General features: G+C 39.5%; 1 protein-coding gene across 1 annotated transcript; it reads right to left on the bottom strand.

The window, feature by feature from the left end:
• Positions 1–12: 12 nt before the first annotated feature.
• LIFR (LIF receptor subunit alpha) lies at positions 13–26,363 on the bottom strand (the record flags this gene model as incomplete). Its single annotated transcript, XM_079548069.1, has 19 exons — positions 13–651; positions 1,317–1,395; positions 1,946–2,039; positions 3,075–3,236; positions 3,875–4,042; positions 5,551–5,652; positions 7,202–7,381; positions 10,207–10,420; positions 10,839–10,909; positions 11,056–11,221; positions 13,977–14,122; positions 16,744–16,907; positions 17,737–17,866; positions 19,766–20,035; positions 20,317–20,491; positions 21,048–21,211; positions 23,277–23,425; positions 25,415–25,535; positions 26,282–26,363. 19 exons carry the CDS (start codon positions 26,361–26,363, stop codon positions 13–15), a joined length of 3,276 nt encoding a protein of 1,091 aa, XP_079404195.1.
• Positions 26,364–26,610: the final 247 nt, after the last annotated feature.

Raw genomic sequence — 26,610 nt, 5'->3', positions numbered from 1 at the left:
GATAACTCACTGTTAATCATTTGGCTTGTTTTGAAAAAAGTGTGTGAAGGACCACCCCATGTTACTGGGCTTGGGAGAGTCTTCGTCATCTTTTGGGGGAAGCAGAAACTGTCGGGAATTAATGGAGCATGGGCTCCCAAAAGATGCATTTTCATTGTTGCTTTCAACTGATCCAGGAGAGTCTGGAGCGTCCATGTTCCAGGCATTTGCGTTTGCTTGAGGTCTGTAACCTGCTGTCTTATCTGATTCTTCCTCGGCAGGTGAGTGACTTTCTATTTTCAGAGCACTGACAGGCAGCTGCATTTGTGGCTTATAGCCCGCAGTAGTCACTAAATCTATTTCTGACTCCTCTTCTGGTTTAATTTGAGGCTGATACATTGACTGGATGTCAATGTAAACCACCTGAGATAACCCCACAGGTTCATCCATAGGGGGATTTGATATCTCCTCTTCAATGATAGGGGGGCAGTAGGACACAACCACATGGTTTTCTGTTTCTGAGTCAGATCCATCTTCAGGCACAGTGGTGTCTGTTGTTGCAGACATCATCTCAGTGTCTTCAATTTTGGGAGCTGCAGACTGTGTTTCCACCACTTCAACACTATTTGGGGTACAGGGATTCATTTCCAGTGTTTTAAGTGACTTATTCCCCTGAAGTGAGAAAAAGAAGGCAGAGACTAAGCTAAAAGACCTGGAAACCCTGATAATAACAGCTTGCCCAAATTAAACCTGCATGCTGGCTTGTGCCTTGCACTCATTCCATTGCTATTAGTACAATCAATCAATCAATCAATCAGTCAATCAATAAATGCTTTGATTTTTATTTTCTGGTTCCTCACACTTTCCTCTTCTTGTTAAAACTATTTCAGCCAATTTAAAGAGACTCCAAATCTTGCAGTAAGTGTTTGAGAACTGTTTCCTCAAATCTCAGCTTTTTATAATCCATTCAAGAAGGTTATCTAAATGTTACACTCAGTTCCAGTTATAGGGCCCACTATATGTTACCATACTTTCTACTTCCCCTACCAGCATGGCAAAGATAATAACTATGTGGGAGTAACACAGCCATCTACTAAGACTCACTAACTGTGTGGCAGGACAGAAATGCATCAGCTCTTTCCTAGTTCAAACTTCGTAACTACATAAACATTATAGTTTCAGATGTAGTTGGACAAAAGTTACACAGCATCTTGCCATGTTCCTCTTTGCCACAGAGTTATCTTACAACTAGAGTAGAAGACTCAAAGCCTACAGAAACTTATTTGCTCACAGTGTCTTCTAGAAGTTTAAAATGCCAGATTTAAAATCAAGGTTACCTCACAAATGTTCTTCTGAAACTGCAGTGCCTTACTGTTCTCAGGATTTGGGATCTCCGGATAAAATGTTTCTTTGATCCTTTAAAGAGGAGAGACAGAACTTACCAAAGTTACCAAGCCCTGAAACACATTGCCAATACACTGAAGGGGTCAGAACATTTCAGTTTACTTCAGAATACTGAAGACATCTGGTATAAAGATTCAGTATGTTGTACTTTCTCTGAGTATTTAATGGAAATAGCAGTAAACTATTCTGTTTTCCTTTTCTTTTTTTAAACTAGGGAACTTGTGATGCCATGTTTATGAGAACATGAAGGTGGGATGTCTATCTGAGTGTTTGTGGATAGCTCACAAATTATGCTTTGGAAAATGATTAATAAACAGGGCTCACTGGGAGACAGGCTCCTGTAAAACCCTTTTGTATCCCTGGTTCTCACTTATTGCCAACTTAATTTCTTCCTCACCTTCTAAAACATTATTTTGCCAACTTCTTTTACACAAAGGTCTGTAAAAGCCCACTAACATATTTGGGCACTCGCAGAAAACAAGGAATTACTCAAACAATCAAAAACACTGGTGCTAAAGCAAATATATTTTTAAAACGTTCAGAATTGAATGCAGATATTTACCACTCCCTTTTCCTATAGCAAAAGATGCTTGCCACCACTCCAAGCAGAACAACCACTGCCACAGGGATGAGAATTGCAATGATTAGTCCTACAGCTGGGGGACAAAAAAGAGAAGGTACTAAATATATCCAAAGTTTCCAGCAAGCTTTATGCCTTTTCTAACAGCCCCACAGAATAGAGTCTCTCACCTACACAGAAACTCAGCTAACAGTGGCCCATAAACAGTGACCTATACCATAAACTTCATAATATATACCATAAACTTTTTAGGAAGATCAAACGTCAATCTATAAATAGAGTTGATTCAGTGACAGCTACAGAAATTAGCCGATTATTTCTCTCTGCTTGCTTAATCTCAAAGGTGCAACACAAGACTGACTGCCACTGCGATGTCTGTTCTCAGTAGGCACTGGAACAGCACTTTCAGGTTACTTGAGCTCTTCAAATCTCTGGTAATAGCTCTTAAAGGCAAACAACACTGCACAAGCTGCACTGGCTTTTATACGGTTTACAATGTTTCTAATTCCCAGGGTTGCTCTCTGATACATTCCCGCTGCCTTTCTCTGTTGATGTTCAGTGCCTTACATTCGATTTTTCATGTATTTTTGTTGCACCCCAGTGTTCAATCTTCCTTTCACATGACTTTTTTTTTTAATTCTTTTTACCCAAAGTCAATCTCTTTTTCTAACTATCTTTTAGGGTTTGTTTCTGTCAGGGGATTGATAAAACTGAATTAAAAGCAGAAAGGCATCTGTTTATAATTCTGAAACGGGTAAATATTTCCAGTGTGTTTCTTCCCATCACGTATTAACAGATAGATATTCTTCATGGGAAAATTGAGAAAAACAAGTTGCTAAAAAAGACTCCATACTATAATAAAAGTTTGTGAATTATTTCTTCTGCATACATTAGCTTGAATTATAAGGTAGCTGTAATAAGAAAGGACTTTTTTCTCACTTTCATCATTTTTTGTGTTTTTTTCTTTTTTAAGGCACTAAATAAATAAAAAATAGGCATAGACTATCTGAATAAACCAGGAAAAAAAAAACACAACCAAAACACCTCAATTTTACATACACTGGATAGCCCCTGAGTAACTAACATTAATGCATAGGGATGTTCAACTTACAGTCTTCCTTTGTCACCACATAGAGGCTGTTTGGAGGGCTCAACCCACCAGCAGTGTAGGCTTGTAGATCCAGCTGGTAACTCGTTTTGCCTTGAAGATCAAGTATTTTCAAAGACTTTTTAGTTAAGTCAGTGATGTTCTTAACTTTAAGTTCTGGATTCCCTGTTTGTTTAGGAGAAAGAAAAGCATGCACATTTAGAAGAAAGAAAAAAAAAAGAATTCAGAGAGCCATCCTCAGCATCAGCAAGATTTTCTTTAAGTCAGCTTACTAAACCCAGGGAGACCTCTGTTTTAAGCAAAACTGAAGCAGAGATACCGGTCATGACACTTCACTGTATGGCAGCAAACACCACAGCATTTAGCTGAATTTTTTACACTTGTGCTTGTCCTCTTAATTCAGTGCGATACAGACCTGTACAGAGGTGTGTTTGCAATACGGGTCCTGGTAGGGACCCAATTTACAGAGTCACATAAGTTTGCCTGCATCTCTTCCACCTAAGACATCTGTACACAGGGCAGTGTGTCTCACTGACACTTAGTCACTGTACAGCTCTATGCCCTCAGCAAACCTGGGTGTTCTCCAACTTTTGCCTTATATTAAAGAACAACTATGCTAATCAAACAAAGAGCTGATATTTCAAATGCCATTGTTATTTATCAGGGGCCAACTACCAACAATATCAGTGACTAATGCAACTGAACTATAAGATCTCTTTTCTTTTTTAAAATGAAATTAAAATGAGTGGGAAAAAAAAAGAAAAAAAAAGCTTGAGCAAGGGAATGATAATCTATAGATTTACCTGATTCCAAAAGCCTAGGCTTTAAGGAATCTTTTTCACCTTTTGCGAAGGAAAGCCGATATCCCTCTAAAAACCCCTGACAATCTTCAATAGGCATGTCTTCCCACTTTACCAATATCGAATCTGAAGAAGTTTCTTCTACAGTAAAATTTGGTGCACGTTTTGGAGCTGCAGGAAGAATTAAGGAAGAAGAAGATAGTCAGTAATATTCTAGAGTTAAATGCTGAATCCATGCAAGCATTGCGTCAGTTTAATTTCAGGGCTGGCATGTTCAGCTTTTCCTGAACATCTTTCCTTAACTCTCAAAAACTGAACAGGTGACACTGCAAAGACACAAGTACATTGGTCTCTTTGATATTAAGTACTGCAACTGTATCTAATAACACCAGCTGAGAGAAAAATCTCTTCTCAGGTAGTGTTTTTGCAGACCCATACCCTTCTTCACATAACAAATGCCGAAAGATTGCATTCAGAACATATTAACTATTAAGCTTGTAAAGGCTTTAGCTTTGTGATTGCATTGCTTGTCTTCAAATTAAACAAACTTCACACTACTATTATGGAAGCCTATCTCAGTTTAAAAGAACAGCCTTAGCAGGCATCACAGGTCCTTACTCCAATTCCTAGAGCTACTGAAAACATCTGTTGTATAAGGTCATGTAACAGGACATAGTCTGATGTCAGACACTAATCTGCTACTATCTATCAGCACTGAACTCACGTCTGAGAATGCATCTATTTCATCTTTGATTTCATCATCTTTGATGATTACCTGTCCAAAGGCAAATCTGATGTTTAGAATAAACCTATGACCTTCAGCAAAATGAATATCCTTATTTTCCAATGTCCAATGCGTTTTTTATTATCCAAAGCTGTTATCTATTTGTCTTGGAAGTTTCTAATTCTGCTGAGAATGCATACTGAAAAACCTTCTGGGAGACTGTTCTTTATTTTTGCAGAAATGCAAATGAATGAAAGATGAGTTCCTGGAAAAATTCTCTCGATTTCACCTTCAGCTTTAGCAATGCAATAAACAACAGTTTTTCAAAGGGATCAGATCAGTTCAGCAGCTCAGTTTTCCAAGCACAATCTTCCAGGAGAAACCACGCTAAACTTCAAAGTGAAATGGGAGCTGTAGTCACATTCTACACAGAAGATGTGACTGTAAAGAACAACGACAAATTCAGGCTCCTGGAAGTAGAAGGCATTCAGCCACTAGTGCATCCCCAGGCAAGTAAGCTCAGCCTTAGTCCACACCCCAAGAAGCTGAAATGAGAAAACTCAGTATGACAGGGTATTCATTATGACAGTAGCCAAGGAATCCAGTTCTCAGAAGCTTTGACTTGACAAGTTGACCCGTCTCCTGCAGAAGGGACCACATCAATGAGGCTCACACTGTAACTGTGCCTTCAACACCGAAGAACACTGTCTATAAAGCAAACTTTTGCTCTGTGGTGGCAAACCCCACACCACAATACAAGCTGGAGGATATAGAGTTGTTGCATGCTGAGAACTGGAATGGATCAAGAAATATATTACAATTACGCACAGAGAACAAGCAGAAGTCAGTAGCACTGTATGACAATTTCAGTGTCAATCTTCTGCCAACACCAAGCTAAAAGCAGACACAGTTCAAACTCACTTTGCAAAGATCCTGAATGATAAAGTACACTTACGCAGCTCTTTTGTATACCCAGTTATGTTTTTCAGTAACTGATATCCACTGGATTTGCAGCCATACAGTGAAAAGTTGTATCTCACGCCAGGTCTGAACAGAGCTGCAAGAGAAAAACTGTAAGTGAGAAGGTTTCACTAATGGACACTGATGCTTCTAATTTTCACAATGCACATACTCACAAAAATGTATATTAAAAAAACGACAGCCTTAGACTGCAGTATTAGATACAAACATTGTTAGTCACAGTTTTGGAGCAGTAAGCAAATCTTGCTCTTGGAAAAATTTTGTTTCTAAACAAACAGATTCAAAATAAGCTACTCAAATTGCATAAATTGCTTTTTCCATGAGGAAATACAAACTAAAGTTACTGAAACAATCACTTTACTTTCCTCCCACAGCAGCCATGTAGATCCTGACTCCTCTTTGGAAACAAAAACGTGTTTTGAAATACACAGACTTACTGCAGCAATAGTGCAAAAGAAATTCAGAGAGGTCTCAAAAGCGACTCTGAAACACTTCAGCAATGAAACTCCAGGTATGAAATGACTCTACAAAACCCAGACAGTCAAACTTTGTATGCTTTGTATGTCATTGATAGATGCTTAATACTACCTTGTATAAATAATTTACAACTTCCTGTGATTTCTGCAGGTCAGTATTTTCAAGCTGAACCTTAATTAATCTTTTCCTAAACAAGCAGCCTCTGTGGACCACTACAGAAGTCATGTGGATTCAGGTCCAGATGGAGAGACTCTTCTGGAAGGACCAAACACAGAGGTAAATGTGGCAGCTTGAGCCCAGCCCCCACAGCCTGGAAACTCTCACAGCACATTTCAAAAAGCATCGCAGGAAAGAGAGCAGGAGTTGAGCAGTGCATTTAGGACAGACATAGTATTGTCTGCTTAGAAAAAGCAAGAGCTAGCCAGCACAAACAAAAATAACATGAAGACAGCACTGTCACTGCAAGTAGGAAAGCTCACCTACTAAATTTGCACCCACTCAACTTTTTTATGTATACAGTTTCAAATTATTTTCTCTAATGGGAGCTTTGTATATAGCAAATGCTTCTAAAAGGAAATATACATATACATAGGGAGCAGAGAAAAAACCTACATCTTTCTTTGGTCTTTTCTGCTTCTACCAGTCTCACAACAGCTGAAAGTCATTTCCCTATCTCCCCACCAACACCTAGAGACCTGGAACTTTAATTGCAGAAAGTGATCCAACAGATGGAGGTCACACTTTAGAAAAAAAAAAAAAAAAAAAAAAAAAATCTGCCTGATACAAAAACAATGGATTAGTCTTTCCCCCATCCTGAGCAGTGCTTTTATGTTTAGAATCCAAATACACTCCTGAACGCTAGATTAACCATTATGTGTTATACTGTGACAGGATGTTGTTGGGTGTAGCTAGAAAAGGTAATTTCAAAATAGTTAATAAATGCATGATGATAATAATTTAGTGATGACTATCATTTGGATTTGGTAAGGCTGCATAAGAAATTTTAAAAAATGCAATGTCAAGGAGAAATTCGTCAGTATACACAAGCACAGAGCAACAATCTTTGATCCATAGCATCGTACTGCTCTCACTTCATTTCCTACTCAGACTCTGAACCAGAAAAACTCAACAACTGATTTCTGACTTACCAGATTTTATCACTGCATCTGTTGTATTTGAAGGAAATTTCTGCCAGTCCACACTGCAGGGTTCCGACCCAGATGAATGACACCATTTTACTATATAGCCACAGGTCATGTTGGGGTACGAATTCCAAGAAATATAAATTCCATTCCCCATTGCCACGGCTCGATCTGTTTTGACATTGTCTGCAACAAAGACAACAAAAAAATCCATCAGAGACCAGACACTTATCTGTCAAAGCTGAAAGAAAGACTTCCAGCCACAGCACAAAGGTTTTATAAACTGCAGTGATTTCTAGCAATGAGAAGCGCACTCCTGGTACTGTGAAATTCAAAGCAGCACACTCAGCCATGCTTTCTCAAGTGCTGGAAATCAGATGTAGCCTGCAGCAAATCCCACAGCAAGTCTTAAGTAAGATGATGAGAAGTACTGCAGCTCAGGGCTGGCTAAAAAAGCACTTTTTCAAGGTAAGGATTTACAGCAGATGGCAGGTTCAAATCTGACTTGACACCAATTTGGCAGGAGCCTGCAGCTATAAATTCCTGCTGTTATTTCAGCTAACAGTTTGCTTTGTGTTTCTGTCAGAGTGTCTTGCTGTCACTCGCCCGACCTTTATTTTTCACTGAGAATCAACAATGGAAGTTGAGTCCTTGGTGAACTTCATAGAAATTCGAGGCTACCAAGGGTAAATAAATTAAAAAAAAAAAACACAACGAAACAACAAACCAAAACAAACCTGCAATGCCTTTCGGTTCTTTTTTTTCTTTGTTTGCTTGTTTCTGATTTTTAAAGGTTTGGATGCCTCTGAACAAATCAGATCTGAGAATGACTTCTGATTCCTGCAGCTTCCCTCCCTGGTGACAGATGGGACCCTGCAGAGCTAAGAGATGTTTTCCAAAGGCCATCGCAACAGCTGTAGCCCCACAACTGATCTTCAAAAACAAGTTCAGAGTTTGAGTTTTTCCTTATTCAGTATTCTCATTTATGCTCCCTATTGAGTCTATTATTTCATGTCATTAAATCCACAAACCATGGAAGGTTGAAGGGCAATGGCAGTTTTTAAAAAGCAGTGTTGTGAAAACTTCACTCTCACAGACATGCTGTGAATGATGAAGGACTGCTTAGCTCTAAGTATACAACCATTTTCTAGCTTCCTAGCTAGGCAAAAAAAGCCACATCTGGTTAAACAAAGACAAATCAACTCCGGAAGTCTTGTAATATCTTTTCCCAAAAAGTACTATGCATTCAGTGAAATGACTCTTCTCTGATGCTGGAAGAGCATATTTGTAATTAGACTGCTTTAATTTTCCTACTGACATGAAAGTTTCCTATTTTTATAGTGAGCACATACCCTCTAAAATGCTTAAATACACCATATTCAATATTATTTCCTGAGCCAGAAGATTAGAGTTTCACCCAGGGTAGTATTGCTCATTTTGATGTATTTATAGCTGCAATCTACAGCAGGAGAAGCACTATAGCACTGCTGTAGAAGAAGAGTCTGTAACAGCCAGATTATGCATCCTGAACACTGAACAGCACTTTTCACAGACAGCAACAAATTAATTAAGGCAAAGTATCCTTTGTTTGTGTTTTTGGGCTCCTTAAAACCTCGACAGATCTCAAGCCTCAGAGCCACTGCTCTCTTATGGACACTGAAAGCACTTACAGATTGCACACAGGAAGCAGCCAGAAAAGATGTTTGGGTAGAAATGTCATCCAGTTCAGTAAATGAGTCATCTTTCATGACTCTAGTCAGTGACTCAGACAATTCCTATACCAGCTTGGGAGCAAACCTTCAAGGAGTGCAAGTTGGGTAACACTGAGGGGAACCTCAGACATCCCAAGTACTCATTACAAGAGAAAGCTACAAATGACTGCAAAGCTCCAGCTGCCATCAGCTGTCCCACACCACAAATCTATTACAGCGACCTCCCCAGCAACTAGAGTCTAGCGCTGGTATTGCATGAAGAGAGCTATAAAAGCATTTTTATTCATTTAGCTACTCTACAATTACTTTTCCCTTCAGGAAGCAGAATAAGAAAATATTTTTAGGTGTTGGTGCTTTGGAGAAGCACAAGAAACATTAGGAGCTATTATTTCCTTTTGCATTTTTCTCTCACTGCAGATCTCATTCAAGGCATGCATCTTCCTGGCAGGAGATGGCATTTTCTTACCAGAGCCAGAGTTGGAAGAAGGATGACTGTGGTTACCTGTGGTACCTGCACTCTCAGTGGAGAAGGAGAAGCAGTACATCCTTTGCACAAAAACAGCTAAAAGAGCCAAAAGTTCAGTCTTTGCAGATCACACTCCTCTTGGTAAGTAGGGAAGCATGGACTGTCAACAGCCACGCACGATATCATCTGCTCCACAAGCTCAAGGTTAGGAGCAGAAAATCATTATCTGGCTCAGCTATTTTGCTTTACAAAAGTCCACAGCAAGAGTGGCAGTATTTTAATTAGGAAGTTAAGGTCCTACCTTCTTTACAAACCCCAGCTCCCAGCCAGGATGCCAACATTTTACCAGACAGCCCAATTAATATTCTCCTGCAGAGCTCAGGAGCATTGAACCAACAATCCCTCTCTTAAAAAGGCACACAACACCTCCAAACATTTATTCTGATTCTCTTCAGCACATAACACTTCTCGGTATCTCAAAAAGAATGCACAGAAATAAACTGTGCTCCTTAAACATCAGAGAACCATGCTAATGCATTGAAGCTTCATGTTTGCTGCTCCTGGGAGGTCTCCAGAAAAGCAATAGTGAGAGAGGCTGTACACTATCATCCTTTTTTGTAGAGAGCATAATTAATTGGAAAGACACTACCCTAAGAGCAAAGCAGCTTTTTTTTTTTTTTTACCTCCCCCATGCAGTGGAATTGCATGGGAAAAAGAAACAAAATCAAAATGCAAACAAGCAAAGCGTGTTTCATCTCATTTTTCAATCATCAAACTTGCCAACACATTCCCCAAGGTATAAAGGTGCTAAGCTCTCCGCTGGGAGCACTCACCACTTGGAAGTTCCACGCTTGTTATCCTTGAAGGAGGAGATGAGCCTGCATGATTTTTGGCTACAACACTAATTACACAGTCATTTCTTCCAAGTTTTATCTCAGTACTGTTTGAGGGCTCCGTGACTTCTTTATACTCCAGTGATTCCTCTAGCAGGTAGCAGGACACTTCATGAGACACAATTTTTCCATTGGCTTCAGAAAGGGATAAGGGCTATGAACAGACAAAGAAAACATTGCAAAAAAATAAGGAGGAAGAAAGTTAAAGAAGACATAGGATAATATGATTCTAGCATCCCAGTCTTGTCTGAGGAATGCACAGGAAAGGCAGAAAATTTAGTAACTCAAGTGTAAATTTGGAAGTTAATACAAAGGTTTCTAAGGTTTTCATTTCTACCTGGGATTTACTAAAAATTTAATTAAGTGAAATGCTTCTCACTGTACGTTTTAAATACAACTTCAGTAAATTTCCATTTGGGGAAAAATATTTTTTCCATGGATGGTTCTATAAAATGATAAGAAAAACAATCTGATTTATTGACTATCAACTTCATTCATTTATAAATCTGTAGGAAAATGGATTTTCACGCTTAAATTACACCATATGTTATAACGTTAGGTTTCCTATCTACCTTCCAGAAGATTCTTAGGCTTTTTCCAGAAGGACTTCTCTCTCTCCAGATATCTGGTCCTCTGGCAGGAGCTAAGATAAAGAAAGAGATTTTTTTTCCAAGTTGCACTATACACAATTTATTGTCTATCAAAAAGTTAGCTTTTTAGACAGCGAATTTAAAAAGCACACAGCTTCACAAGTTCACTCTTTATCATCAAAGAAACAGATAAACTTACGGGCTTCCAATGTTGTGTGTTCCTCTGTCCCACTCCAGTCACTCCATCTCCAGAAGTGGTCAGCAGCTGAACAGCGCACCCTGAACCGGTATTTGGTGTATGGGTGCAATGCATTCAGCTGAGCTGTGTAGGTTGAGAACTTCCCACCAGGCATGGAGACATTGTGCTGTTAAACATTGATAGAATTTTACTTGCTATATAAAAATACATATATATATAATTTGCTGAAAGTCAACACCTAAAAAAGGTGGTGTTTTCTCCCATATAGACTGGAAAAATGCTACAGCCAAATCCTAGATAGCTGTTGCTTGTCTCACAGAAGGCAGCCTTCCCAAGGAGAGAAGGAGTATACAAAGAAACAGTGTGAGAATGTGACTATGCTTGGAGAGTATTAAAAAAATATATATTGAAAAATATTTCCTATGCAGTCATGCTAGAAAAGGAAAAGAATTCAGAGGTCTGTCAAAATGAAGTCGTACGTGGCACAAAAATATGACATACACTCTGTCTGCTGCAATTATTCCCTAGAAGTGTGAGCTTTCAAGAGAATAAGCTCTGCAGGCAAAAGCAGGCTGCTGCTTCCACCAACCCTCTTTAGCTCCCCCCCTCTCCTATGAGCAGTGAAACGTTAGCTCACAAGTTCCACCAAGGCTTCGTCTCTGGTATTCATAATCTGAACTCCCATCATGACTGTGCACAGCAGACTGGGCAGACAAAGGACTTACTCCTAAGACACATTCACAAAGGCATGCTAAAGACAGTCCATCTGAGAAAAAGCTTATCACGCAGCATCCATACCAGACAGACGTTTTCCCTTCAAAAGACAGTATCCAACTAAAACCCGAATGACTTCTGTTCACAGTTCTTACTCCAGCACTAGTCTCTCCTGTTATTAAAATGGTACAAGTCTATAGAGTATTTCTGTTTCACAACCACTTAAAAAAAAACAACACAAAACCCAGGCATGGGAATGCGCTTTACTGAATCTAATTATAACACATGTGCATCACAGCTGCCAAAACTGGACTCTCAGTGACTTCAAGCTGCAACTAATTGTGCATTTCTAAAGCCAAACGACAACTTGAAAAATATAAAAATGACAACAATCTCTCATACGGATGGAAAAGCTTCTGAAAACATCCTCAAAATGCCATATAAATACCCATAGCAATTTCACAGCTACTTTTTTATTACAGAGAACTCTTTGAGCTTTTTTATTAAGCAACCAAAGACAATGTGACAATGCTTAAGAGCTTCTACCAAGTTGTGCATTGTGTTTCAAAGTATCTGTAAGGGAGAGCACTGATACAGGTGCAGTGAAGCAAACTGCTGTGGCAGTGTATAACTTTATCATCCTCCACTGCCCCTGATTACTGACCTGGTAGCAGCATTCACAAGCAATTATGTTCTCCAGGCTTCAAACAGTGTAATTCAGGCTAGACAACTGTGCAAAACTACTTTTTGGCATTTTAAGCTGAGCTGGGGGTGGGTAATGCTCAGATATTTGTTTCCACTCCTGACTGCAGCAGAAGCAGTTACTGCTGGAAGCAGAAAATGCAAGCAACTGTGGGTGAGGGTATCTGTAACCACAACACCAAAATCCAATACAGCTCATTGGTTAGAGCTTTTATTTACATCTAAAAGCAAGTTAATTCCTCTGATAATTCCCAAGGCATCTGAACTGATTTTCTCTGCAATACTTAGTATTTGAGTACTACTAAACATATTACTACAGAGAATATAGACAATCTTAAGGCTTCCACAGTCTGTAAATGCTTCAAAATTGTTTTAGAAATGAGCATGTATTTATTACTACCCTATTATTTTAGAGAACACACATAAAATTAGTGTGTTCACTGTCAACTGCTTCACTTCTGTGACTTGAGTGACTTTGTACAAGGCTATGCTACTAAATGTAATTGTGTAAGAGAATACTCCTGCTAGAAACTTCCTGAGGAACCAGCACTGATAAAAATCAGTCTGTGAGGTTTCCGTGCTCACGTATTCAGGTTCTTTACACCAAGTCTGGGTAATTAACCATCTGTCCACCTGAGCTGCTCAGAGATGCTCCAGCAATGAGCAATCACAGAACTTGGAGGTAAACCTGAGGCCAACTGAACAGGCAGCCATTAGGCTTCCCCACTGATACAGATCACCCACACACTACTTTAGGCAGTAAGAAGGGGATATATTTCCACCACCTACGCTTGGTATCTGATGCTGGTGTCTAAATTAGTGCCTTAAGCTCATTTGACAGTCAGCAGAATAAATACGCAGCTCCAATCAGTGACAGAACACCAATGCTGGGCAGCAGCTAGAATTCCAGCCTGAATGCTGGAAATCTGAACGCCACCCAAAAACCACCACCTCCTCTCCAGTTGCAGAGGTCTTCACCAAGGATTACGTTCTGATGTGCCAGTGGGAGAATGTCTCCCTATCCTGCCTCTGCTCTAGTGACATAAGAGCAGGTTTAGTAACTCTGTATTACAGTCATACACATGCCAATTGCTAACAGCAAGCAAATAAAATGTTCTCTAAGGAAAAAGGATGGAAAAAAGAAAATCAACTACAGATTACTAAAGGCAATCAGAAACAATCACTGTGGAAGTCTGTGGGGCAGAAGCAAACCGTGGAAAGAATGTGCATTAGTACAATTTGCAGCACAAAGGACAGACTACAAGGACTGCTACTCAAAGAGTGGGCTTGAAGTGCCAAATAATACTGTAGCTACACTGAAACTTCCCCTAAGCTACTTAAAAACAAGCAAAATAAGGAACAGCAGGCAACAATGAAAATGAGTAGAATTTTATCTAATTGTGCTAAATGAGCTCTTAGCCATTCCTGCATTAAGATGATCAGAATGAAGATATGAAAAAAGATAAGCATTTGAACCAAAAAAATCCACTGAAAATAACACTTACCAGTTTTTGCTCAGAATGGCCACTGCGGATTTCAATTTGACACAGAAGCCTGATCTCAGCAAAGCTGCCATTTATAAACCAACGCAGACGGACGCTTGTGGAGCTGTTCCCATAAACAGTTAACTTTTCTGGAGTTTCTGGATTAACTTAAAAATTAAAGAAAAAACTTTTATTCTAAGAAAAAAAAAAAAAAGCATTAATTTCAGTTTTAAAAAATTACGTTTTGAAAGATTGAAGAGAATAAGAAGAATAAATAATACCCAAATAGGGCTTAAGAGGCACCTATAAAACAGCCTTGCTCCTGATGCACTTCTCAGTTATTAAACATGGAAGCAGATTTACTTATGCTGAGTTCCGCTGGCATACATAATAAGGGGTTGGAGATGCAGAAAAACATTTCATCGCTAGCTATTTTACCGAAACAGTGAAACATGGGCTATTTCAGAGGACTGTAAGGACACATGAAATTCACCCAATCATGGGAACCTGGCAAGTTAGAACTTAAAATATTCAGACCTCTTTACCTCCCCCTGTCCAAAGCTCCCTTCATGAAGCATTTGTGGACTATTCAATACTACTTCTCAGAGCTGTTGGAGAAAATCAATCTCCACTGTTGGAAATGCTCCAGTTGCCCTTGAGAAAATATGTGCTCTACATTGGGAACTAAGTGTACAGTGAGTAAAAAAAAAGGAAAGGAAACAAATACAGAACAGCAGTCATACTGACAGTTTATCATTAACAGAAGTTAAGTTATACCAAAGTGACCTACCTATGTATTCCTACAGTTCTAGTCTCAGGCTACTTGTCATTAGGAGATGAAAATAAATAAATAAATAAATAAATAAATAAATAAATAAATAAATAAATAAGATGAGCTATCTTTAACTACAAACTGAGTTTTACAGAGTGAATGGCTGAAAGCTATAAGCCCTAGAAACTCTGAATCCACAGCTGTGTGTGGCTGCATGGAAAAGGACAGGGAAGAGAGTCAGCATGACAAAGGTCATCATCTTCGCTTTAAAACATGAGTGCAATGAAATAAGTTCATAACAGCAGATGATCACAGGTACGTCCTTATTATAAACAGTAAGTAATACCCTTGCTAGTTCCTTTCAGCACTGCCTTTTTATGCTCCAAATGCTGCCAGTGTGAGCCTGTACAGTATTTTGCCCTTTAAGCAGACACTGAAGTAAAGAATCACAGAATGGCCTAGGCTGAAAGGAACATTAAAGATCACCAAGATGCAACCCCCTGCAGTGGATAGGGTTGCCAGCCATCAGATCAAGCTGCCTGGGATCCCATCCAACCTGTCCTTGAATGCCTTTAGGGATGGGGCATCCACAGTTTCTCTGGGCAAACTGTGCCACTGCCTCACCACCCTCCAAATAACGAATTCCTTCCTAACATCTAACTTAAGTCTCCCTTCTTTCAGTTTAAAGCCATTTACCCTCATCTTATCACTAATAGACTGTGTAAAAAGTCAGCCTCCCTCATACTTATGAGCTCTCTTCAAGTACTGGAAGGCTGCAATAAAGTCTCCCCAAAACGTTCTTCTTCACCAAACTAAACAAGCCCTGGTTGCTCAACCTCTTTTCATAGGAGAGGTGCTCCAGCCCCTCCATCATCTTTGTGGCCTCCTCTGGACCCGCTCCAACTGCTTTGCATCCTTCTTGCATTGGGGGCCCCAGACCTGGACACAGTACTCCAGATGGGGCTCTATAAAGGCAGAACATTTCCTTCACCCTGCCAGCCACCCCTCTTTTGATGCAGCCCTAACATTACTGTTACTGAACATTACTGTTCAGAGATACAAGTGCATAGTGCTGGCTCATGTTCAGTTTTTCATCCATCAGAACCCCTAAGTCCTTCTCCACAGAGCTGTTCCCAATGAGCTCTTCTCCCAGCCTGTAGACATATCCAGGACTGCCCCGACCCAAGTGCAAAACCTTGCCCTTTTCCTTGCTGAAGTTCTTATGGGCCCACTTTTCGATTCTGTCCAGAACCCTCTGGACAGCTTCCCTTCCTTCTGTTGTGTCAGCTGCTCCATACAGCTTGATACCATCTGCAACTTGACAAGAGTGCACTCAATCCCATCATTTATGTCATTGATGAAGATATTAAAGAATATAGGTCCCAAGATGGATCTCTGGAGGACACCACTCGTGGCCAGTTTTCACCCGACTATACGGACATTGGCTGCAAACATCCAACCAATTATATATTCACCAAGTAGTCCAGCCTTTGAATCCATACCTCTCACCTTAGAGATAAGGATACATGCAGGACCATGTCAAAGGCCTTGCACAAGTCCAGGTAGATGACATCAGTTGCCCCTTCTTTGCCCACTGAAGCCACTGGCCCATCATAGAAGGTCACCACCTGGGTCAGATATGTTTTGCCATTGCAGTTCTTAGTTACAACTAAATTTTAATTGCTGATTTGGAATAGAATATGAAGCAACACATAAGCAGCAGCTGCTTATTATTAGATCACAAGCAGCATTTATCCATACAGCAGCGTATACAGTCCAGCAGTACTGCTGTAGAGTACATACAGTACAGACATCTCCCTGCACACCCTATCTTTACCTCAGGACATGTGCTAAGCTTTCTTAAGTTCAAATCACAAAATGAGTCAAAAAACTTGTGACAACAAAGCAAAACAATCACAAACAATAGCATACCATGTCAGTGCTCTTCCAAACTCCAAACAAACCTTTAGTGTATAATAAACATATCTAATTGCCTTCATAACTCTCAAGACTTACCTCTCCGATTTAAGTCAACCAAAAGTGATGCCTCTGTTTGTCCAATAGGATTGGAAACTCCTAATACAAAACTGTAGGTTTTCTGATCAGCCAGAACTGGAAAGCCACAAACACGCTCTTTCTTCATTTCATTTACATCACAGGAAACATTTTTACCAGATATACTACAAAGTAAGAAAGGGTGGGGGAACAATATTATTTTTGAATAAGGTAACTTACAGCAACAGTCAGAAGTCTAGATTAAAAACACAGTAAAGAATAATGTGTTCATTAAAACACAGAGCTTACAGAATTAGTTGACTGCAGAGGCATATCTAACACCACAGTACAAGTTAAAGTGGCATCAGTTATGACTTGCCCTGTTCTCACATGAAACTCCTCTCTTTCACTAGCATAACATTTCTATCTTCCCACTTCTCAAAAGCCTGGAAAACAGGTATGTCCTGTAAAACTACCTCACAAGTCACAACTAAATCTCTTATTTGGAGTATCTTTGTTCAGATCAGCAGACATCTGCATTGGAAGTATGATCTTGATTGCTTTCTGAGCTAAGGAAATGTAACATACATAACATCTTTCTACCAGCCCTGCCAAACTTAAATTAAGATTTGTTGCCCAGGATACATCCACTAGTCCATTGCCCACAATACATCCATTAGTCCCAGCCATTTATAAATCAAAAGCAGGTTGGTAATACCCAAGACCAGAGCTATATCATGTTGGCAGTAGTCTGACAGAATAAGCCCTTTATTTTGTCATTCGTCCAGAACAGCGTAAGTCTTTGGAAATATCATCTCCAATTCTCATTGCAATTTTCAAAATGAGGTTCCTGTAATTTTATTTTTAGAGTTCAGTTCCAACTTCAACAAAATATTTCAGGCTCCGAACAGTGAAGACTATGTCATATAAGGCGGCGTGGAACAATTAGTCGCAGCCAGCAAAGGATGTATTCTAGTTCTACCTTTTTACTTCTACAATGCTGATCGGTTTTACCTTTCAATTAAACTGTACTTTGTTCCACGTACTCCGTACAGTCCACTGGCTCTACCTGGTTTCCAGGTGCATTTTATTATCACAAAGTTGGATGTTTCACAGCTGAGGTCTTCGGGAATATCAGGGCCATCTGTAGGATAAAATAAAATCAAAACAGTTAGACAAAGTATTCCCATCCCAGTGTGATAAGTGAAACTGCGATACATGCTTAATTGAACAAATAAAATGAATTATTATTATCAGCGCCAACTGATTTACGCTTGACTCTGGGCTCCTAAGGGGTAGGTAAGTTGATTAAACCTGCGTTCACAAGCTCGGTTCTGACTTGGAAGTGCTTCACTAAAAGTCTGTGAATCTCAGTTTAACAATGAAACAATTTAGGAATTTTTCACATGCCAGCTCCATGACTGCTTTGCATTCTCCAAGCAAGTCATGTCAAAGAGATGTTCCCCTTGGCAAGATTTTGATCCTGAATTTGAAAACTTAAGCAAACCATGATTCCCTCATTCTTTTCACTGTTGCTTTGAAAGCACCCATCCTCTCCTTTTGAAGCGTGTTTTTCTCTCTCACACTACACCACTGTTGACTGCCTTTTTGGAGAAGATGGACAGTACTGCCAACAGACAGGGTAACCAGGCTGATGCAACACTATGCATAGTCTTACTTCAATTCTCATACACTTTTCCCCAAATTGTACTGCAGTAGTATCCATGTAGCTGCCATATAGAAGGAAATTAACATGAGACAACAGTGGCAAGGGTTAGTTTAGACTAAGAGTAAAAGGAAAAGAAGAGTTAACATTTAGTTTGCCAGGTCTAGCCTTAACTAAAATGGTGTGGATATACATTCATTTCCTCTACTTTCTTTTCTCCAAATCTACCTCATCAGGAACGGTATTCTGGCAAGTCTTATTTCCCACTAAGCAGCTACACTGGCAAGTACAAGAAACACTGGAAGGACACAGACTTCACTACAGCCTCGCTCTTCAGAAAGTACTGTATGAAATAATCCTAGATCATCATAGTCTTCATTCACTGAGCACTGATTATTTATGTGGAAGGCTCTTCCACAAAAGCCAGCAGAGCACAGATAACATAAAAACTGCACCTCACTGAGAAGGCTGTTTTGCATTTTCTAACACGGAATATGCAAGAAGACAGATTTTCGAAAGACATGTTGGAATTAGATGTTGGAATTAGAACACACTTTCAAAATGAGTTCCTCAGTTCCAAGGATTCTAAATTCCAAGATGGGTGCTTACAATGGAAAACTCGAGCTGTTAGAAGATGGCAACTCTCATAACCATTGTGGTGAAAGCACATAAAACTCTGAGGTTTATTAATTAACAGGAAGAAGAAACAGATAATTTCAAAAGGTAGCTGCATCTGGAAAAGATTTCTGAGGCTGGCAAAAATACATAGAAAAGATACATGGTGCATCTTTAAAAAAAATATTAAAAGAATATTTAGAAGATTTCCCAAGGAAAATGAACTGTCAGCCAAATTCCCTCACTGTAATTAGCTCCCAGGAAGTTACTGCTCTGGATGAGCATCTGCTGTTGCTTCAAGCATAACTGTTTTATTGCTTTTGTTTGGTTGGTAAATTAGTCTTCATTTACAATTCTTCCTCTTACTCTTACCTTTATTAGGAACAAAACTGAAACACATGTTTGTCAAAAGTGATAGAAAATGAGGATAAATCTTTGAATGCTGATAAACTACTAAGTACTCCAGATTAGGAAGAACTGCCTCAGGAATAGAGGTCCAGAAGCAAAGATGCAATGGGACTGGTTCTAGGAGACTCTCACAGGAAGTCACTGGGTACCCACCACCCCTCACCCTCTCAGCCCTTGTGTCTTCTCCATGTGTTGGAGTTTCCATAATGAAATTAATCATATGAGTAAAATCCCAGTTTTTCCTCACAAGCCAAAAGCTAAGGAAGAGCAAGAAAGACACAACAGCATGTTTTCTAGCAGACCCAAAAGTCTCAAGAGCATTTCCTCAAGGTTAGTAAACATAATTATACATACATCCCACAAACAAGACAGTTCCATCCATCCCATTTTCAGACATTCTGCACACTATATTTGTCCCACTGGCATCTGAAGCACTGGCATTTAGCACTCTGATTGCACTGCTCCGACTGCTCAGACGTATTAGTGGGTAATCTTTTGCTCCATATGACATCCGTTGTACCTGCCGTCCTTCTTCATGGACACAACAAAATGTCACATTTGAACCCACTGCCACCACAGTGTCCTGAGGAAAAAGTCCACTTCCACTGGGCTCAGTATCTTTTCCTATCAGAGAAGGAAAAAACAAAAATGAAAAATAAAAAAGGAAAAAAAAAAAACAAAAACAATTTGCTATAAATATGCTGCCAGTCAACTAAAACTTAACTCAGGAGTAAGCCAGTGCACCCAAATCAATGCTTACGAGGTTTCATTATTTCATTAAACATTTCTCTATTATACCTCCAAAAAAGCGTTGAGTCATCACAACCTTAAATCTTTTCCTCTGACTTTGCCTTAGTTTTCATAAAGTACTTAAAGTCCCTGTGGTACTAATGGAACATACATACCAGGAACTACTTCTACTGGGCTCCAGTCACTCCAATCCTTGTTGCCATCAAATTGTGTTATATTAATATAACGGCGAATCCTTGCATAATGCGATGTACACTCCAAAGGTATGTCTGATTTCCAGTTCCAAGAATGAATGATGTCTTCATGGGTCAGTTTTGAATTGTAAAATTCCTACAAAGTTTTTCCCCCAAAAAACAAAAAGATCATGAATGGTTGTTAGCAAAGACATATAATCTTACAGCTGTTAACCAAATGGGAAAGTGAGTGAGGTTAATAATAAACTCACAATGGATGGTCACAGTGTTTCATTTAACTTTCAACTGCCTTATGAATTCACTTGGATAAGAATCTAAGACACTAAACAGCCCACCAGCCAGAAATACCAGAGGGCACACATTTGAGGGAGAGTAGACAGCTTGCTGTGCATTTCAAAAGGTATATATTGTATACCAGTATTCAGGGCCTACTCCATGTCCCAACTTTTTCAGCATGAATTTCTTGTAAATTTTAGCCTGAGAATACATATTTTATCTTTTTTCCTTTTCTAAAAAACAAATGTAATGGAATTACAAATAAGGTTAGAAAAACTGGGGATGTCGTTTCCTAAACTCTGGTTAAATTTAGAAGGTACCGTGACCTCAAGATACCTACTGATTAATTCAGCTGACCTAATACAACACTGGAGACATAATCTGCACATTTATTTTTCAGGATGAAAAGAACTTACTCGTGTGACATCTTCCATTGTTTCCTTACGGAGTATCTCAATCTCCCAAGAAGCGTCCACTCCATATGGGAAGGCTGATCCATTATCACTCCACTTCAGAGTTAACGTGGAAGTTGGAAAGTCAGGTGTTAAACTAAGAATACGTGGAGCGAGTGGAACAAATGCTTGAAAGAGAGGGCAGGAAAAAAAAAAAAAACATATTGGAATTATTAGTCAGCAACACCAGCCCTACAGGTGTTTAACAGACACATTTCTGCTCTGAACTGGCTAGTAGCCATACAAACATATAACTCAACCTCTGTGATTAGAACAAGATGTGCTTTGTCATTACTTGAGCAGAAAAGTGCTGAGGACAGCACAGGTGCCAATGAGTCACCAGGTAGCAGCTTCTTGCAGACATGAAATTCAGTGATCATGAATTGACCCTTCCTGATGTGTAGCAAGGCAGGCAGACAACTTTCACTCCACGCCACAGTGTGTACTACAGAATTGAAGTGTACATAAGAATACAAGAAGAAAGAAGGATGTAAAATCCACCAAAAAAAGAAAAAGGTTTTAGAGACAAGCAGAAAAGAGGTGACTCAACAAAAGTGGGAGCAGAGAGATAGGAGAGCAGAAGCACAGCATGGAAGAAGCTCACATGAGGCTCTGGAGAGGATCATGAGGAATATGATTTTAAGATACAAGAAATAGGGAAGACATGACATCGTGATGGAGACATGACAAGGAGATTAAACAGAAGCGTATCTTCTACAAAAGGACAGTGGTGAAGCAAGAGGCTGAGAGGCAAGGGTTACAGCAGTTCAGATGGTATTGGCCCTGGTGTAGGATAAATCTGGTTTTCAAAATGCAACTTGGGTACTGGCCAAGACTGAGAGCTTGCAACATGTTCAGAATGATTAACACACTGGCCAGGATGTCTTGTGAAGCGTGAATGGGTCCTCCTGACTGGAGTCAGACACATGCTGGGGAACCACATTGTGGGAATCCATTCCCCACATATTTTTCAGTTCTGTTTTGTTCGCATTTCCTAGCAGCTCTAGCCAGAACCAAAGACTAAATTATGAGTAAGTGCATCAGATTGCCAATGCCTATCTTCGATTCACAGCTGAGGAGCTGGGATGATCAGTGAAGTTGCTGCTGGAAGTGAAGAACCAGAAAATATAAGCTGAAGGAAAAATTAGCTGTTGACTAGTTCAAGTTCTGTTTCTGTAAGAAACGCCTGGAACCTGACTGATAGCAATCAGAGTTGGAAATACACAACATAATGTCAATGGCTAAAACTACTGGAGCAGATTACATGGCAGTGGTTTTGGGTGACTGTCATAATTTCAATACAGCTACAGAGAACCTGGAAGAACATGCACTTGAAACTCTAGGGAGAGAGGCTGTGGGCATACATATTGAATGAGATAAGGGGATCTCCTTTTGAACACTGGACACCAAGTTCAGTGAAATTCCTCAGAGCCAAGCAAGCCACAGTATTATTATCAAGGTAGGAAGCAATTTAGTGTAGGGCTCCACTGCCTCAACCTGCAGATACTTTCTTGCTTTCTTCCACCTTTGGGAGAAAGGAAGTAGGAAAAAGTCTGTTTTACTAAACTATGATACCGCATCCAATAGGATGCACTAAAGGTGTTAAGCATAGATGTCTTTGCTGAGTTTCACATGAATTTAAACAGAATGGACAAATTCAGCATGTATTAAGAAAATATGAGTTTGTCATGAATTGATATAACTGTTTTGACTGTCATGAAAATTGATATAACTGATCTTAAAATATTGCCTAGTTGCAGGAATACACAACTTAGTTCTGCAGTGGTTCAACATTTAAGAAGGGAGAACTGGCACTAGGAATTTTAATCTGCCTTCTCCCACTCAAGTCTAAGCAAATGCACTTTATGCTCCATGTAGGTACTTCAGAATGTACACTAGTAACTATTCCACAAATCCTTTCTAATATGCAGCAAAGAAAACAAGAACATGGAGCGATTAGAAGGATCTAACAACATTGGGCTTTGTTTCCTCCTCACATTCTGTCCTTGAATTCTCTGTGATGAGGGGGTTCAGGATTTTTTTTCCTCTGAGGAGAAATAACAACACACTATGTATGGCCAGATTCATGTGGATTCATTAACATTCTATATACAGGAATACTGGCAAACAAAAATGCAGGCATATACACTTAACAGCATTTCAGATATGTTAGGTCTGAAACCCGACACTTACAGATGTTTTTCTTGTGAATTTCAAAGCGTCTAGTAGCAAAGGCTGTTCCAGAAATGCTGTATGTGGTTATTTTCATCGTGGTGGAGCTCTCTGGGACTGGAATCTCAACTTTTTTCTCCTTAGTTTTAAAACACTTTGGAATGACGTCACTGAAAAGACAGAGAGGTTTAAGCAGGTATTTCAGCTGATAGGAAGTTAAGGCAAGCTAAGTCATATCTCTAGGATACTAACAAAACACAGATTCTCTGAAATGTAGCAAACAGAACTCCATATCAAATACGTCTTTGTGAAGAGCTGCAGGACTTGGCTGGCAGCAGATTAATAGGCAGTCCTCTTCCCTCAAGCCACTTTAATCAAAGTGGTAGACCATGCACTAGTTGTATAATGTGGCCATCCAGTTAAGAGAACACTTCAAAGTGAAAAAATGACTTTTTAACCACGAGATACTTTTCTAAAACCTATAGTTGCGACAAATCAGTATTTCAAAACAATTTAAAAAAAAAAAGAAAAACTCTACAGTTTTTTCCTTACATTTCCTGACTCCATCTCTCTCAATTTCTTTCCAGAGAGATGACATGTGGATGCAAACAGTATGTTCACCCACCTGAAAACAAAATCAGCTAGCAGGGGAAGAACAGAGTGCAGGGGAGAGAACTACTAAGATTCCAGATGGAAATGCAGTCTGCACACAGTATGCAGTGCTCAGCACAATGTGATCTGGCCTTTGTCTAAAGGTCATAGATACATACATAAAACAACAATGCATGGGTCAAGTCCCTTTGCTCATAATCATTGATATGCAACAAGAAAGGAAAAAAAGTTTGAAAAAATCCAAATCTTCCTCTTGAGGCAATGATAGGAGGAAGGAAAATGCTGAGAACAATGCCAGACTTCCTGCTGAGAGATTATTACTCATTTATGAACTGGAACAGGACCCTGGAACTCCTATCTGCTGGAGTCAAGAGCTTGGGTTGAACTTTTCTGATTCACACAAAAGACTCTGAACTAGTGAAAGCCAGTTGAGACCTGAGTGCTCATAAAGGCTATTCCTATTATGTACTGAAATATCATTAGAGGATGTTTGAGAAAATGAAAAACAAAATTTTTTTCCCTCTGGGAGGTCTGCATGAAGCTCAGCCATCATTTTCTGCTTTGGGACCCAACCTTGATCTGCTTTGCTAAGGAAAAACAGAAGCAGCTACAAGGTTGTTGTTGTTCAGAGTACCTTGTGAACTTTGCACTCCTAATCTCTGGCCAAAATATCACATATATGCAATTTTTGTATAGAAATAATAGCTGGCAATGCAGGAATAATAACTAAACAAAGAAATCAAGCATGTAGGTGGAAGATGTGCAGCCAAGCCCTGAGACCCCAAGGAAAAGTTTGGGCTGCCTGCAGAAGTAACAGGAAAAAAAGAGCGCAAATGTCTGGACTGGGAGAAGAATCAAGATACAAAAATGATTTGAACTCAGTCCTAGCACATGATAAGTATTTGGCAAGTCAGCAGCATGGGGAATTGCACATGCATTTTCATGAGTGAAAAACATACTGAAGATTTTATTTTCTTCATGTTTTTTTGAAATTTTTCACTTGCATTCACTTCAGAAAGGCTACTGGATATGTGGACTCATTTTCATACACTCTGATAAAACGCTCTCCAAACAGCTTAAAATTTAAATAGGTTATAAGATAGCCACTTAGAGATTTTTAATGTTTTTTCCACATGTAAATCTTGACATTTATGTATTCTACCTCGTCGGCGCATAATATCGGGATCTGCTTCTTCCAACTATCATTTCCTTTTGGACTAAACCTGGTATGAAGACGTCCCTTATGAAAACTGAGTAAGGACTAGGCAGACACACAGAGAACTCTGAGTAAAAGAGAGCATCTTCCAGCTCTTTGAAGAGATCAAGGAGGAGATTTTGGCAGGAGAACTGTTAGCGTCAAAGAAAACAACTTCATCAGAAACCCTGCCATTGCCTGAGTGCCTGTGGAGAGCACCAATGGAGGACAACCGGCAGACAGACTCAGGGGGAAAAAAAGCATTATGGATTTCACAGGCAGAGACTGAGGTATAACTATACTTTAATCACAGTTCAGCAGTTTGCAGTCAAGTAGGTAACGGAGGACTTACTCTGTAGTATAACAAAACTCAGTTTGTCCATGTCTTCTTTTAGATGAGATATCCCAAGTACAGACCATTTTACGTAAATTGTGCGTGACACATTTTAAATTCTGGGGGTCCCCTTGAGAACCTGAAATTGTATAAGAACTACAGTCACAAAAATTTTGTAAATGACAAATTTTTGTCATTTACAAAAAAAATGGTAGGTCATAAATGGCCAGCTGTAAAACAACTACTATGGCTCATACCTGTAGGCATTATGTTTACATATTTACTGTACATATTTCTGGACAGTATTTTAAAACCACTGCATGACTTTTGAGTGCACCTGATTATAGGCAACCACGGACTGAAGGATTTCTGGAGGTACGCAAAATCTGGGTTTATATTTGTGCACTAGGCAAGCAGTTGTCTCCACAAAACCCATTCCTAGCCTGGCCTAATAAGCAGGCTTTGGGCCAATGGCAAAACCACAAGCAGTGATGATAAACTTAATGTGTTTTTGTTTTCCTCCATTGTCCCACATGGAGGACAATTAATGATAGATGGGCAATTAATGATAATGTGTGAACTGTCACAGACAGCTGACATATACAGCAGAATGGCCTCAAAGCAGACATTTACATCAACTACACATGCAGGCCACCACAGCTGCATTATGGAGAATTTAAAACCCAGCTTTATGCTGATTAACAAGACATCAACGGCTGCTGGAATATAGAGACCAGGTCTGGTGGTGTTTCCATCTCGAGGGTGGTGTGGGATCACACTGGTGGCAATTCCTGAACATTCATAATGTAGGAAGGCACCATAATTAAGTGGTGTCAGTAGAAACAGAAAAAAGGTAACTAGTGAATTACATAACAACATACTCACCTATGTCTCGACTATGCACTAAGCTTGTTAAACATGAAATAGCTAGCGCTAAAAGACAGCAGAGGTTTGGATTCGTCCACATTCTTCTTCTGTTTCCCAAATGGCAGCTTCAAGTAGGAATAAACATCATCTTCTAAGAAGCTGGTTAGTTCTAAAATTGCAAAAAGAAAAAAGAACAAAAAAACCTCTTTAAATTCTAGAGCTGCCACCACGCAAACGCTACTGTGTGTTCCATCTATTTTTCTTTTTCAGTGATGATACCAGGTGTGTTACCACTGTTCTTTTCTCTGACTGGCAAGCAAACCTTTTTCACAGTCCCGACCACTCCC

This window comes from Tetrao urogallus (genome assembly GCF_951394365.1).
Source record: "Tetrao urogallus genome assembly, chromosome: Z".
Taxonomy (NCBI): Eukaryota; Metazoa; Chordata; class Aves; order Galliformes; family Phasianidae; genus Tetrao; species Tetrao urogallus.
This window is presented reverse-complemented; position numbering and strand designations above follow the sequence as displayed.